We start from the raw sequence: 14616 nt of genomic DNA, 5'->3' as shown, positions 1-14616 counted from the left end.
GCCAATTATTGCGTGTATTTTCAAGATTCCTTAGATTAAGAACCAAAAAAGGAAGAATAATCATCTGATTAGCGACAGAATTTGTTGTAATGACCTATTTTATCGATGAATAATTAGAAATCTAGTGATCTTATGAGTATTATAAAGTTTTGGGACTTTTTACTAAGTGAAGAAGCTAACATAACGATATTGGCAAAACTTTGCTTAAATTTCTTATAAATTCAAATTTAATGAAATACTCATCAATTACTTATATTACTACAATTATTATATACAGTTTGGTGGTATTATTAGATCAATTTGTAGAATCAGAGAGCTGGAAAAGCCCGGTTGTAAGCTCTTCTGGACTAGTATGCCAAGACAACCCAGCTGTTGCGGAAAGTGGGTATTCTTGTTCTTTTTTAGCTAGACGATTTGGAGGTTTTTTAGGATGTGAAAAGTTATTGAAAGATCTTTCCCAAGATAGCCTACCAGCTGGGATTCCTGGAAACACACGAGTTGTAGACGCTTGTCCTGCATCTTGTAATAAATGTAAAGAATGCTCTCATGGCTGTGCTATTTGGTTTATTGGGAATGGAGTATGTGATAAAGAGTGCAATAATCCAAATTGTCAATTTGATGGTGGAGATTGTTGGAAAGTAGATTGCAAATTATCATCTTGGTCTCACTGGTCCTCATGTTCTGTATCATGCGGACCAGGTGGAAGGATAACTAGAACAAGGCAAATTATAGTGCAACCTAGAAATGGTGGAGAAACTTGTGGAGCTTTAACTGCTGAGGAGACAGGTTGTAACTCCCATATACCATGTCCATTAAGTTGTAATGTTTCAAATTGGACTGAATGGAGTCCTTGTTCAACATCTTGTGGAATAGGAAGACAAATGAGGGAAAGATCTATTATAATGGCTCCAAAAGACCAGAATATGTATCAGTGTCCTGAAACAAGACAAGTAAGAGAGTGCATGCTAGATACCTGTGCTACAAATTGCACCTTAGGAGATTTTTCACTTAAATCCATGATTTCTAAAAATCCTTGTAAAAAAGATGATACCTGTATAGAGAGACGAGAAATTATTACACCTCCATTTAAGAATGAAGATTCTGAATATACATGTATTGTAGAGGAAAGACCAATTAAATGTGAAACGGAACAATTGAATTGTCCAAGTACATGCAAATTATCTGAGTGGTCTGAGTGGTCTCCTTGTACACATTTTGACGTAGAATCTAAAGAAAAAATATCTCAGAGGAGGATTCGCTATGTTATAGAGAGGCGAGAAGATGATTTAAATTGCAAGGATGTAACTGAATTTAAAGACTGTAATTCAGACTTGGGACTTAGTGTACAAAGACTATTAGAGTGTGAGATGAGTCAATGGTCATCATGGTCAGCTTGTTCTTCAACTTGTGGCAATGGATCTCGTTTAAGAACTCGCTGGTTACTAAGTGGACCTAACAATGCAGAGGCTGAGAAATGGTTAAATACAGATAGTATTTGTGGACCTTTATTTCAAACAAAGTTCTGCAATGAAATGGCTTGTTTGAATGAAAGATGTATTGTGTCAGAATGGAATGAATGGAGCAAATGTTCAAGTAAGATATGCAATATTGCAGGCTTATCAAAGAGATCTAGAAGTATTGTTACATACCCCAAGAAAGGGAATTGTCCTCCTCTAGAAGAAAGCAAGGATTGTTTTGGTAGCTGTGATGCATTGTCTTTACTAGATGACGGAAAATGTAATTTGGGAGAGTGGTCTACATGGTCTAGTTGTGAAGATGAATGTAGAACAGTATTAGACTCACATTTAGATACTAAAAATATACTAGAACCAAACAAAGTATACAGACATAGACATCGCACAATTATTTATAATCCAAATAATTTAAACTGTGAACTATATAACAATTATATGGAAAGGATAGAATGTTCTGATGAATGCAACATACAAGATCTGGATGATTGCAAAGTTTCTAGCTGGGGATCATGGTCAGAATGTAGTGCATCATGTGGTGGAGGTTCAAGACGAAGATTAAGGAAAATAATAAACAAAACTGGGAATATAAAAGGAGTGAAGCAATCACTCCCAGCTACTAGATTAAATTGTCCTGCATTATTAGCTATTGAAAAGTGTAATACTTATCCTTGTACTGAAAGATGTATTTTCGGATCTTGGTCAGAACCATCTGAATGCTCCTCTAAATGTGGATTTGGAATTACAAAAATAACAAGAAAAGTCATTTCTCATAGCCATTTTGGAGATTCACAAAAAGCATTGTCTACTGTCTGCGGAGTTTTAGAAGACAGTTCTAAATGTTTCTCAATGTCTACAGACTGCAAGAGCAACTGTGAAGTGGGAGAGTGGTCAAATTGGACAGAATGTAGTGTAACTTGTGGTGAAGGTTTTCAGAGTCGTCAGAGAAAGCTAATAATCCCTTCTATAAATAGAAAGTGTAACTTTTCTACTGAAGATTTCAGACCATGTTCAATGGCTTCATGTTCAAATGAATGTGTTGTATCATCCTGGTCAGAATGGTCTTCTTGTTTAGGAATATGTGGTATGAAACCTAAAAGAATCAGAGAACGTCTGATTTTAGAACTTCCAATAACCCCGAAAAAGTGTCCTCATTTAATAGAAACTAAAGAAGATGATAAAGAGTGTCCAGAATTCATAGAATGTCCTCAGGACTGTGAAGTTTCAGAATGGAGTGAATGGAGTGCTTGTGGAATTAATTGTGGGATAGGAGTTCAAAATAGAGTTAGGGAAATTTTAAAATATAATTCTGATAATGGGTTACCATGTCCATCTTTACAAGATTACCGCCCCTGTGCTGAGAGAGCCTGCAAAATGGATTGCACCCTAAGTGAGTGGAATGAATGGTCAACTTGCAGCAAAACATGTGGTAGTGGCTCTAAATCTAGGACTAGAACTATATTAAACAAACCAAATGATGGCCTACAATGTGGACACCTTAGAGAATTTCAATCTTGTAACGAATTTCAGTGCATTGCTACACGTGACTGTGAAGTTGGGCAATGGTCAGCTTGGTCTCCTTGTACTGCAACTTGTGGAGGAGGTATTAAGCGACGTCAGAGGGTTATCCAAGTAGCAGCCACAGGTGGAGGACGCTGTGAATTCGATTTAACTCAGAAAGTTGGTTGCAATGGTTTTAGATGCCCTGATGAAGCTTGTATAGATCGTCCAGAGGCTCAAGAAGTCGTACCTTGTGCAATATTAAAAGCTATGTTTGGATGTCAAAAACGTCTTGTTGATGTTGCCAAAGCTAATGGAGTACCCTATCCGGATGATAAACCAACTGAAGCTAGAATTATGGATGGTTGTCCAGCCACGTGTGGAATGTGCTTAGAATGTGCCCCTAATTGTCAATTAAGAGATATTGGGAATCTTCATTGTGATATAGCTTGTAATAACGCAAATTGCAGGTATGATGATGGAGATTGTGAAAATAATGAAACTAGAAATCCAAGAAGTACCTGTATTCTTCCCAAAGCTCCTGAAGGTGTAGTTTATAAGCTAATTCTAGCAGGAGCTACAAAGGAAATCAGTAATACTATAGAACCTAGTATATCAAATTCAGCAATAGAAATAAGTGGAACTGCTCAATATAGTGTGACTAGTTTGAATAATAAAGACAACCTATTTAGTGTACCAGACTCACTAACATCTTCTACTCTTTTACAGCCAGAATATAAAAGAGGGGATGTAGTGATTGTGCAGTGTAATCCAGGTTACAGATTTAGAAGATACTCAGCAATACCATTCTTTAAGTATCAATGTAATGAAAGTGGGTTTGTGCAACAAATGGAACCAAGTGGTGTTCCTTTGTTATATGTAGATGGTGATGGAATTCCTCGTATTCCTAGTTGTGAAGAAGATCAATGCCCTTTTATTATTATTAAAAATGCCCCCCAAGTTCTAAATTCTGTTAATACAGTTTACAAGAGAGATTCAAAACATGCTTATACTTATATAATGTTTAGAGATATAGGTGAACCTATTTACATAACTGGAGATCACCATAGACTAATTATTGGACCTGTTGGGACCTTATATCTCATATCTATTGAGCCATTCTATCCTGAAAATAATGATCCACAGACTGAAAAATATACACTTTGGTCTCTTGTTGACATTAGTATTCAAAAAGTTCTACAGGAATTTGTAGAAATTCATCCTATATGTTCTAAAGACACTTTAGAAAGACAACTAAAAGAGCAAGAATTTCAGCCAAAAAGACTTTTGAAAAGTCTTGCATATGATTTACGTTTTGAGAATATACCCAACTCTAGAATTACCTATACTAATAGAAATAGATTGGATTTTCTTAATTTTACCGACACACTTAAACTACTAAAAACTTCGGAAATTCCAAATATTATAGATTTAAAGAATTCACAAGGTTTAATTGATATAAATAACACATATAATTTACAAAATACATCAAATTATATTGAATTACAAGGCAATATGAGTAAAAAAGTCCCTGAAGTAGAGAGGAAAAACAAAAATAAATTGAGATTCTTGCAGCAAGTATATAATCAGTTTGAAGTAAATGAAGACTCAAATATCTTTCTAACTAATACAAATTTATCTTCATCTGAAATCAAAAGGATTTTACAAACAAAACCATCAACACAAGTTCTAGGTAAAACTAGATACTGTGAGGACCAACCAGAAGTTGCAGAAAATGGAATTTCATGTAGTAGCTTGGTTTCAATGTGTGACTTTGCAATACCTAGTCCAGAGACATATGGATTACCTCCAAATAGCTATGTATGGCAAATATGTCCAGAAACCTGTAAAAAGTGTGAAGAATGTTCACCTGGGTGCCCGAAGTGGTTTGTAGCTAATTCAGTATGCGATAAAGCTTGCAATAACTCGGAATGTAACTTTGATGGGGGGGATTGTACTGAAGCTAAAGATGAGAAGCAAATAGAAGAAGAGTTTTCAACTCATGAACCAGAACAGAGCTCTTCGAATGTTAATTTTAGTCATACTGATTCAACTGACTCAACTGATTCTTCTTTAATCGACAACTCTCCTGTTCTTGAGGGACCGATTACATATTTTGCAGGTAAATTCAGGAATTGCATGGATATTCCTGAACTAATGGACTCAAGAGCTAAATGTAAAGCTCTCAAACAGGCTTGTTTGCTAAGACTACCACTAACACCATCATCTAAAGAAGCGGGACTACCTACAACAGCTACAATCAAGCAGATATGCCCTATGACATGTGGAATATGCGAAGAATGTGCTCCAGGTTGTCCTAAGTGGTTTCTTGGTAATAATTACTGCGACTTGTCTTGCAATAATTCTCAGTGTCACTTCGATGAAGGAGATTGTGATGATGGAAATTTGCAAAATATGGTTCCTTCATCTCATTCTTCGTCAATAATTATACCTGAATTGTTTTTACCAAGCAAAATGAATATAGATTCACTTTGTATAGATCATCCAGCTATACCATTAATGTTCAAGACAACTTGCAAAGATATAAAGTCACGCTATGGTTGCAATGTTACCCTAGATAAAATAAAACCAAATGTAATCACTCCTAAGGATTTGACTCCTAAATCAACAGTAAGACAAGCATGTGAGTACACATGTAACGCATGTTCAACTTCATTAATACCAAACAAACCATCATCCACAATAGCTCCACTCAAACCATTCACAATAGTTATGGGCAAAAAAAGATACTGTGAGGATCAACCTGAAGTAGCTGAAAAGGGATATAATTGTGTAGATCTTGCAGCTATGTGTAATATCCCTATACCAAATGCAAAATCTTATGGACTTCCAGAGGGCTCTCATTTATGGCGTGTTTGCCCCTATACATGTCAAAAGTGCGAAGAATGTTCACCTGGATGCCTACTTTGGTTTATTGGAAATACTGTATGTGATCAAGCTTGCAATAATTCAAATTGTGATTTCGATGGTGGTGATTGTGCTCATTTATTAGACAATGGGAACATGGAAAGAGATGAAAACAAGATAAATACTACCAACTCACTGCTACACACAGTCCCTCCAGAAATTTCCACTAAAAATGAAGATTTGAAAGATGAAAAATTTTCGAATAATGAAAAGCAAACGGATACTGAAATTGTACCTCCAAATTTTTCAACATTAGACACTAATGTATACCCATGCCAAGACGACCCTAGAGTTGAAGAGGCATCTGGATTTACTTGCCGACAAATACTAGGAGTATTTGACTGCAATACTCCCTTAAAAGACCTACCTGGGTCTCAATTACCACCCGATATTCCACAGAATACTTTACTACTCCATGCTTGTGCTGAATCTTGTGGTCTTTGTAATACTGACAACACTAGTATAGATGGTAATACAAAATTGTCCAATTCACCTATTTGTAAGGATGACGTCTTATATGATATAATAGAAAACAAATGCAGAGATATAATTAATTATGCAGTTTATATTGGACAAGTATGCAACGAATCTCTTGAAAATAGAGCTATCTTCAAAAACCCCAAACTTGTTTCACAATATTCTTCAAAGAAAATTTATGACCACTGTCCTAAATCCTGTGGTAGGTGCCGAGAAGAGTGCAATGATGACCCTAAAATACAGCCAGGCGAATGTAGAATTGCAATTGAAACTGCCAATATACTTGGGTATGGATGTGATATTCCACTACTACAAGTGAGCGTGTCATTAGCTGAAAGATTTAACAATAAGGAAAATTTACGTTTAAGTGATATTTGCGCAAGATCTTGCAATTATTGTTCTAATTATGGAGTAAGCTATCTTTCTAAGCCAAATAGATCTTTTTGCTCATTTCATTCTACTAAACAATGGGGACCAGGCTACTATATGGAGTTTACAGAAAAAAAAGGTAATTTAAACTCTTTCAAGAGTATTGATGATCAATCTTCTACAAATTTAATTGTATCTAATGATGAGACCTCTAAAATGCAAAGTAATTTGCTAGTAAGTTGTGCTACAGGTTTTACAACACCATCTTTACCATCTTCTACTGTAGAAGCTGTCTGTGACCTTGAAAAGAATATTTATGTACTCCCAGAACAATTCAAATGTGAAGAACCTCATGTTCAAGTTATGCAAGTAATTCTTCAACTTGAAAGAGCTGCTGATTTAGACTATAAAAGTGTATCATCTATTTATACAGCTTTATATTCATCTCTACCTATATATCAACACAATGGATTACGTTTAGAAGCTATTAGTACTAGAACTTTTGATAGAGATCCTATAGATCATATCCCAATAGAATGTACTGATCAGAATAATCAACTTGAATCATTTGGGATTTCTTGTTCAATGCTAAAGCCATTTTGCTCTAAAACTCTTGCAGAACTGGCAAAGCAATTTAATCGCGAAGTTCCGGCAGATGTTTCTACTGATATTGAAGTATCAGTAGCTTGCCCTATAACTTGTGATAGCTGTGATAAATTTAAAGAAGCTGTAAATAAGCTAAAGAATCAGGATAACGAAGAAGTCGAAGATGTCGCCGAAATATCTGATACAAGAGATAGCAAGAGTGGGTTGAAAAATTCGAATATTAAAGATAATATACAAAATAAAGATGACTATTCTTCTATAGGTCCTTTATATATAATGTTTGCTGTCGGATTTTTCTCCTCATCTTCTGCAGGAAGAGAAGCTTCCTTTAAAAAAGCTCTTAAGGATCCCAGCGTATCACAAAGATTTATTACTAGCCTAAGAACTCAATTTGCTTCTAGAAGTGTAAAGCTTACCCCTAAAACAGAAGATATTGACACAATTAATATTTTAAATACAGAAGGCACAATGAGTTTAGCGGATGGAAATTCCAAAATTTTGGATTTACTAACAAGTAAAAATTACAGACTAGCAGCAGATGCTATAGATCAAAGACCTATAAAAGCGAAATTCCACTCTGATAGAATGATAAGGATGTTGAAAAGTAGATGGGATAATTTATATGCAGGTCCTAAAAGTGGTCCATCCAATGATATGAACTTAGATGAAGATGCCCGAAATCTCTTTTACTCAAGTGGAATAACAATGCCATTTATACTTACTGCAACTTTCGGTCAAAAGGAATCTCTTTTTTTAAAAAGGCCTCTTCCATATCTACAAAATTTATATTTAAAATGTAAACTAAATAGTCAACCTATTAATAAAAACGGACTTACTTACTTTGACACTAATCGTGAAGGCAATACAGCTAAAGGTGGAAAATTTGTCGAACATGAAGATTGCTGTTTATTCCCGATCCAATTTAGAAGAATCCTCGTTCAGGGAGGATGTGGATCCCTATTATATGATAGAGAACCAACAGGAACTCAAGTTGACTTATTTTGTAGGGGAGGAGCACTGCAAAAAGAAGTTAATGATACAATATCAATGATGTCATCTTCCAAACCACTAATAAGTTCCTTCATAGGATCTAAATATTCAAGTAGCAATTCAAAACAGTCTTTCTTTTCGAATTTACAGTCCATTGAAACCTCTTTAAAAGAGGAATTTTCTACAGTTCACTCTACTAATATAGATGATCCTTATGAAATTCCTTCTTGTTATCACAGATTTCATAGTCTTATAAAACGATATTCAATGAAACAGGGGACTTTGTGTAATACAATAAAGTATGCACAACAACTAATTGATTCATGGTGCTATATCTCTCCTAAATCAGATCCTGATAAACCAAAAGATAATGAACGTTATTGTTTTAGTAGAATTAAAACTACAATAAACACTGCAATTGACCCAGAAGAATTCGTATCATCTCAATTAAGTGAAATTGAGTCCCGATGTGATGCTTATGGTTGTTATAGATCTCATCTTAAATATTTTGATTCAGTAACTCAACTCCATTATGCTTGGGGTTATCCTCTCCCCCCTTCACCTCTAAAAAAACAAATTGAATTGGAGATGAGAAATACAGGTTTTGGGAGCTCAGGTCCAACAAGTGGACATTCTGAATTTGGATATTCATATCCCTCACTTGCATCTCTCGGATTAGATGTGATATTAGGAGAAACAAATGAAAGCTGGCTTGACTTAATGTGTACTAAAACTTCAGACGGATCCTTTTGTCAAGAATCTCTTTCACTCCTTCTAGAAAAAGATCCTATTAAAAGTCGAACTCTGTTCCTTAATCCTTGTGATTCAAAATGTTTTATTATAGTTGCTGGAAAATTAGGGACTTATCTGCAAAGATATGGGAAAACTATTCGAGATCCTCAAGCTGAATCACTTGGCCTTCTATTAAGGCACTATTCAAGACATTTTTGTTTAAAAAATGAAAAAGGACAAACTTGTGGACCTTTATTGTTTGCAGGAGCATCGGCAGCTCTTGAAGCATCTTTGAATTTCAATAACTCAAATATTAATAGTGGAAGGACGAAGAAAGAAATGAATGAAAGCAATGAAATAAATACCACATCAAAAATACAGTCTTCATCTAAAGTATCTGGATTTCAAGCAATAAATAATTCCGGATACTGCAGCCCAAGTTGCTTTAGTCAGTATGTAGGAGATGGGATGTGTGATTCATATTGCTTTAATGAATCTTGCAACTGGGATGCGGATGATTGCAGAGTGTCATCTATGTACCCAGAAATATATATTCCACTTCAAGAACTTTTTAATGGCTGTATTGGTATTGGAGCGGAAGTTATAGGAGCAACAAATTACAATAACTTGGGTGACCAAACTAAATATCATAACTTAACTCCTTATTATCCATCATGCTCTTCAATATGTAAAGCTCGCCATTCACTACTAACAGATACTTTAGGATGTTGCACTGCCATTGCAATGGATCTTTATCACTCCCTTAATATATTAGATAAACATTTACCAACAATAACATCTTCATATTCCTTTATCACACCCTCAGACCATTCATGGTGGTGGTCTATATCTAGACTCGAACAGATATGTAGCATGACATTTGACAGAACATGCTCTCATGGTGCACCAAGACCTGTGTATCATCTCTTACTAGGTATCAACCAACCTGAGTCTGCATTAATATCTAATGATCCCAATGCAGTTCAAATGGTTACTCACATTGTAAGTCAACAACTAGGGATTGTAGAGTCTGATATTACAAAAGTCACTATTACAGCAGAACCCAAATCTTATACTGTAAAGCAATATAAATATATTATTGAAGTCGTCATTGATTTGGGCACTATAAACTTCATCGATATGCATCCTCTAACACCCTCACTTTGGGAACATAGACGTCTTGAAGAAAAATTAACCATAGATTTTTGTAGTGAAACTGGGGATATTCTACAGAATATCTCATGCTATGTAAAAATTATTTCAATATCAACAAAAATAGTAACTTCAATTGGAGTAAACAAGTCAATACCCCCCCCCTTACCATGGATGAACTCTGTAGGATTTCAAAGTACTAATCAAAACCATTTCGACTTACCAATGGAACCTTGTTCACTAAACAATCCATACTTTCAAGATAATAGTCGATATATGATTATTACTACTAATGTGGTTAATATCTCAGAAATGAGACAAATCTCATATCCTCATGGAACAAAATTTACAATTAAATGCTCAAATAATAAATATTATGCTTCATCAGGTAGATCACCAGATATAATATATTGTAATAATGGGAGATGGGATACAAATACGAATATTCAGTGTAATAAACCATGTAAACCTTTACAGAATTTCCCAAATGGGCTTGTTCAAAAACTTAACAAATATACTACAGATGGGAATTCCCTAATTAGCCATGCAACTTTAATAAATGTTGCTTGCTCATCTGGATACTCTAGTACTACGCATATTATAGAAGACGTGATAAAATGTTTTGATGGTGAATGGATATACCCAAAATTTGAATGCAAAAAGAGATGCATTAACTTACATAGTGGAAGTTTGGGTGAAGGTTACATTGTTGCGGGAATAGAATATCGCCATGGTGATCAAAGAAAAGTATCTTGCTCCAATGGGCATTATTTATCTCCCAAATCCGGGAATATTGGAAATGAAGCATTGAAAAGTGAAAGTCATTCTTCTAACACTAGTTCAGATGTTGAAGATTCCATTAAAAGGGGATACTTTTTACTTACATGTAAGAATGGAGATTGGGAATCACAACCTCTCATATGTGTTAAGGGATCCCTTACTAATTTTAGCCATGTGAAACGTGGAATAGAAGTGACATTCTCACATATATTTTCATTAACCACTTTAATTGGAGTATCTGTAATAATTGCGATCATAGCTGTACTTGTAACAATAATATTTTGGATGTGGAAATTGAAATATAAACAATTAACGGACTTGTACGACTTTGATCAATATGAAAGAGTTCAAAATGCTCGAAGAATTCTATTACAACTTTATGGCCTTGATCCTATACAGAGTTATGAACAACCAACTACTGAAACTGTTTCAAATAACGATGAAAAATGTCAGCACTTTTCTAGCTGGGAAGGTTCAGAACAATAAATTATTCTATAAATCCTTTTTACTACTTATCTAATAACAAATATATTTTGTAGTTTAAAAATAAGAGATCAAATAGAAATTTAATTATAATACAAATTCAAGTGCTTGTATCAAATTTTATATTTTATAAACTCTTATAGGATCAATATTTTTAATTGCAAGAGTTATATTTGATCTATTGACTATATCCAATATATAAAGCTTTATGTTACATTAAAAACTATCTCTTATTCAAAAACTCCTTTAAAATATTTGCTTCAATTATTAAATAACTCACCTTTGACTTAACTCTTTACAATCATCCTCAATTCAGCCATCTTGTACACACAGATCTCGTTGTCTTATAAGATTATTCTAATGTAAATTTAGATATAGCAATTTGGTAAAGTGCTAAAACCTAGATTTCTCTTTAGGTACTACTCAATAAACTACACAAATTTATATGTAATTATAAGCCTATTTATATATAAAACATTCCAATGGAATTATATAGAATAACTCCTATCTAGACTAAATTCTATGAATTCGTAAATCCACTTCAGATATTAATGCCTAATTATTTGTCTATATATATTAGGATAAGAGTCTCTTAGCCACTTCAGTTTATCACAATTTGGTTTTTGTCTACTTTGTATTTCTCGAAGCTTCTCCTTATTTTGATAATATTTTGCATATGCAATATCCTGTAATAGAGTCCTTTCTTCTATTCCACATTCCCTAGTGAAATGCAACATTTCTATTTGTACTTCTAGTTCATGTAACTTACTGGAGTTCTGAGGATATTGCCTATCAAATCCACTTTTAGGATTAATGTAAAATGGTACATTGTGAATCCCAGTCCACTTTTGTTGGTAATATTCCCTATTTCGGGATAAACTATAAGTAGCTTTAGTATTTGGGGTATAAGAAGGTATAAAATTGCCTAATAATGCAAGTAATATCATCAAAACAATAGGAATTATTTGAATAATTCCAGTAAATTTCTGCCATAAATGCCCATTAAACATTCCATCGTTATATTGATGTTGCTGATCTCTATCTGAGTTTTGATTGTTTCTATTATGCCTCGCTTGTCTTTGACGCTGTTGAAATGTTATATTTGGGGACATACCTCCAAAGAACATTCTGAATAAGTCTTCTGGAGTTAAAAAACCATCCATACTTCCATGATACTGGTAGTATCTAACATCACTTGAATTTGATTGAATAGGAGGACCATTCTCACCATATTGATCATATATTTGACGCTTCTCAGTATCAGACAATGTCTGAAAAGCTAGAGCTATCTTTTTAAAGGCCTCCTCAGCACTGGATGCCTTACATTTATCTGGATGAAGCAATAGTGCCAATTTCTTATATGCTTTCTTAATAGCTACATCGTCTGCATCTCTTGAAACCCCTAAAGTTGCATAGTAATCTTTTGCTTTTAAAATACGTTTACATAATAACTCTGGGGACTCCTTACTAGATGTAGAACCATTAATTGTGTCAGAATTTGATATAGGGCTCTTTATTACCTTAGAAGCATTATATCTCGTACAGTCCGAATTCAGATCACCTTGAGAAGATTTATTTTGACAATTACTTCTAACTTCTCTTTGATCTTTTAATTTTTTCAGTATATCATCTACGTCATTAGATGGATACATACGATAAGACTTCTCAAGTAATCTTATAGCTTTGTCAATATCACCAGCTTTAATTGCATTCTCAGCAATTCTCCTACACCTATTTGCCTCCTCCTTATTGCTATCCATTCATAAAATTAGATAGTAACACAAATTATTTAGAATGCAATAGTAATATTAAATATTTACACCTAAGATTATTAGGAATCACTTAAATAGTTTAAAATTAAAGGAGCTTTAAATAACCCAATTCTCAAGAATTATGTTAACAAACTAAAATATGCATTACCTGTATTATCAACTTTACAACTCTCACTCCGAAAGCTACAAAACAAAATCCTAACTCCTAGTGGAACAAACTTATATAGCTATTTAGGCGGTTATATATTGTCCTGTCTTCATTAATACTAATATGGTATCGGGAGGCTCAAATATTTACTATTAATCTAGCTATTATGCGGAATATTTAAGTCTCTAGTATAAGCAGTGTTAGGTTGTTAGTTAAGCTGTATATTGTAATAGCCAGCCTATACAAAAACTTGGATCATGACTCGTCGATGCCTAATAGTGACCGGTCAATAGTTAAGTTTTTACAGAATATTAAGAATTTAGCCAGAGCAAAACATTTGTTGAGAATGGCCAAAGTAGAAGAACCTAAAATTGTCGAAATTCATGATGAAGATGATCACACCAGTGATACATCATCAGAAGAAGACACTCATGGTACTTCTCAGGGTAGTAGTTTTTCACGATCTAGAACCAACAAAGTTGAAAAAAAAAATAAAAAGATCATCCAGAAGATGGGTCTTAAACCAACAAATGAATTTGAAAAAATAATTATTAAAGGTGCTAAAGGTTTGAGTTTTAATATTCTTAACCCAGAGGTCTATGTTGTTCCAAGTACTAATAATTATATTGTATTTGGAGAAGCTAAATTAGAAGAACGTGATACTGCATCTCAAGCTGCTGCTCTTGCAAATGCAACTAGTCAATTGGAACAGAAGTTGGCTGCAATGAAGGTTAATGAAGAACAGACAAATAGGATGTCTGAAACTCAAGATAGACAAGAAGATAGTGAAATAGATGAGACAGATGTCGATCCAGCTAATATCGACTTAGTTATAGGTCAAACAAGTTGCAGTCGTGTACAGGCAGTCAAAGCTTTAAAAGCAAATAATAATGATGTTGTAGAAGCTATCTTATCACTTTCACCATGAAGTTATCAAATAGATCTGTCACAAAAATTTTAAGAATGCGAGTATACTCTGTTAAGTTAAAGTAATACGTCTAAATAGACGTCTTCAGAATCTCATAAAATTAAATAGCTTAAATTTTAAACTACTGATATATTATAGTAGATAATTAGCTACTATAATAGATTGAAAGTACATGAAACTTATGATTCTCTACTTTTTTTCCATATACAAGAAGTTTTTTTAACACTCTGCCCGCTCTTTCCGCCTAAATTCTATTTATAGGTATACTATGCACACATC

At 34.0% G+C, this 14616-nt stretch overlaps 3 protein-coding genes across 3 annotated transcripts; 2 read left to right on the top strand and 1 right to left on the bottom strand.

Moving 5' to 3' along the window:
- Window positions 1-230: 230 nt before the first annotated feature.
- Window positions 231-11492, top strand: cand_013510 (thrombospondin type 1 domain-containing protein; the record flags this gene model as incomplete). Its single annotated transcript, XM_067211586.1, has 1 exon — window positions 231-11492. One exon carries the CDS (start codon window positions 231-233, stop codon window positions 11490-11492), a length of 11262 nt encoding a protein of 3753 aa, XP_067069681.1.
- A 545-nt stretch (window positions 11493-12037) lies between these two features.
- On the bottom strand, window positions 12038-13249 carry cand_013500 (uncharacterized protein; the record flags this gene model as incomplete). The annotated part of the gene is made up of 1 exon (XM_067211585.1): window positions 12038-13249. One exon carries the CDS (start codon window positions 13247-13249, stop codon window positions 12038-12040), a length of 1212 nt encoding a protein of 403 aa, XP_067069680.1.
- A 506-nt stretch (window positions 13250-13755) lies between these two features.
- On the top strand, window positions 13756-14337 carry cand_013490 (nascent polypeptide-associated subunit Alpha; the record flags this gene model as incomplete). The annotated part of the gene is made up of 1 exon (XM_067211584.1): window positions 13756-14337. One exon carries the CDS (start codon window positions 13756-13758, stop codon window positions 14335-14337), a length of 582 nt encoding a protein of 193 aa, XP_067069679.1.
- Window positions 14338-14616: the final 279 nt, after the last annotated feature.

Source organism: Cryptosporidium andersoni, assembly GCF_001865355.1.
Source record: "Cryptosporidium andersoni isolate 30847 chromosome Unknown contig_67, whole genome shotgun sequence".
Taxonomy (NCBI): Eukaryota; Apicomplexa; class Conoidasida; order Eucoccidiorida; family Cryptosporidiidae; genus Cryptosporidium; species Cryptosporidium andersoni.
The sequence above is the reverse complement of the archived record's forward strand: the minus strand, read 5'-3'. Positions and strand labels throughout refer to the sequence as shown.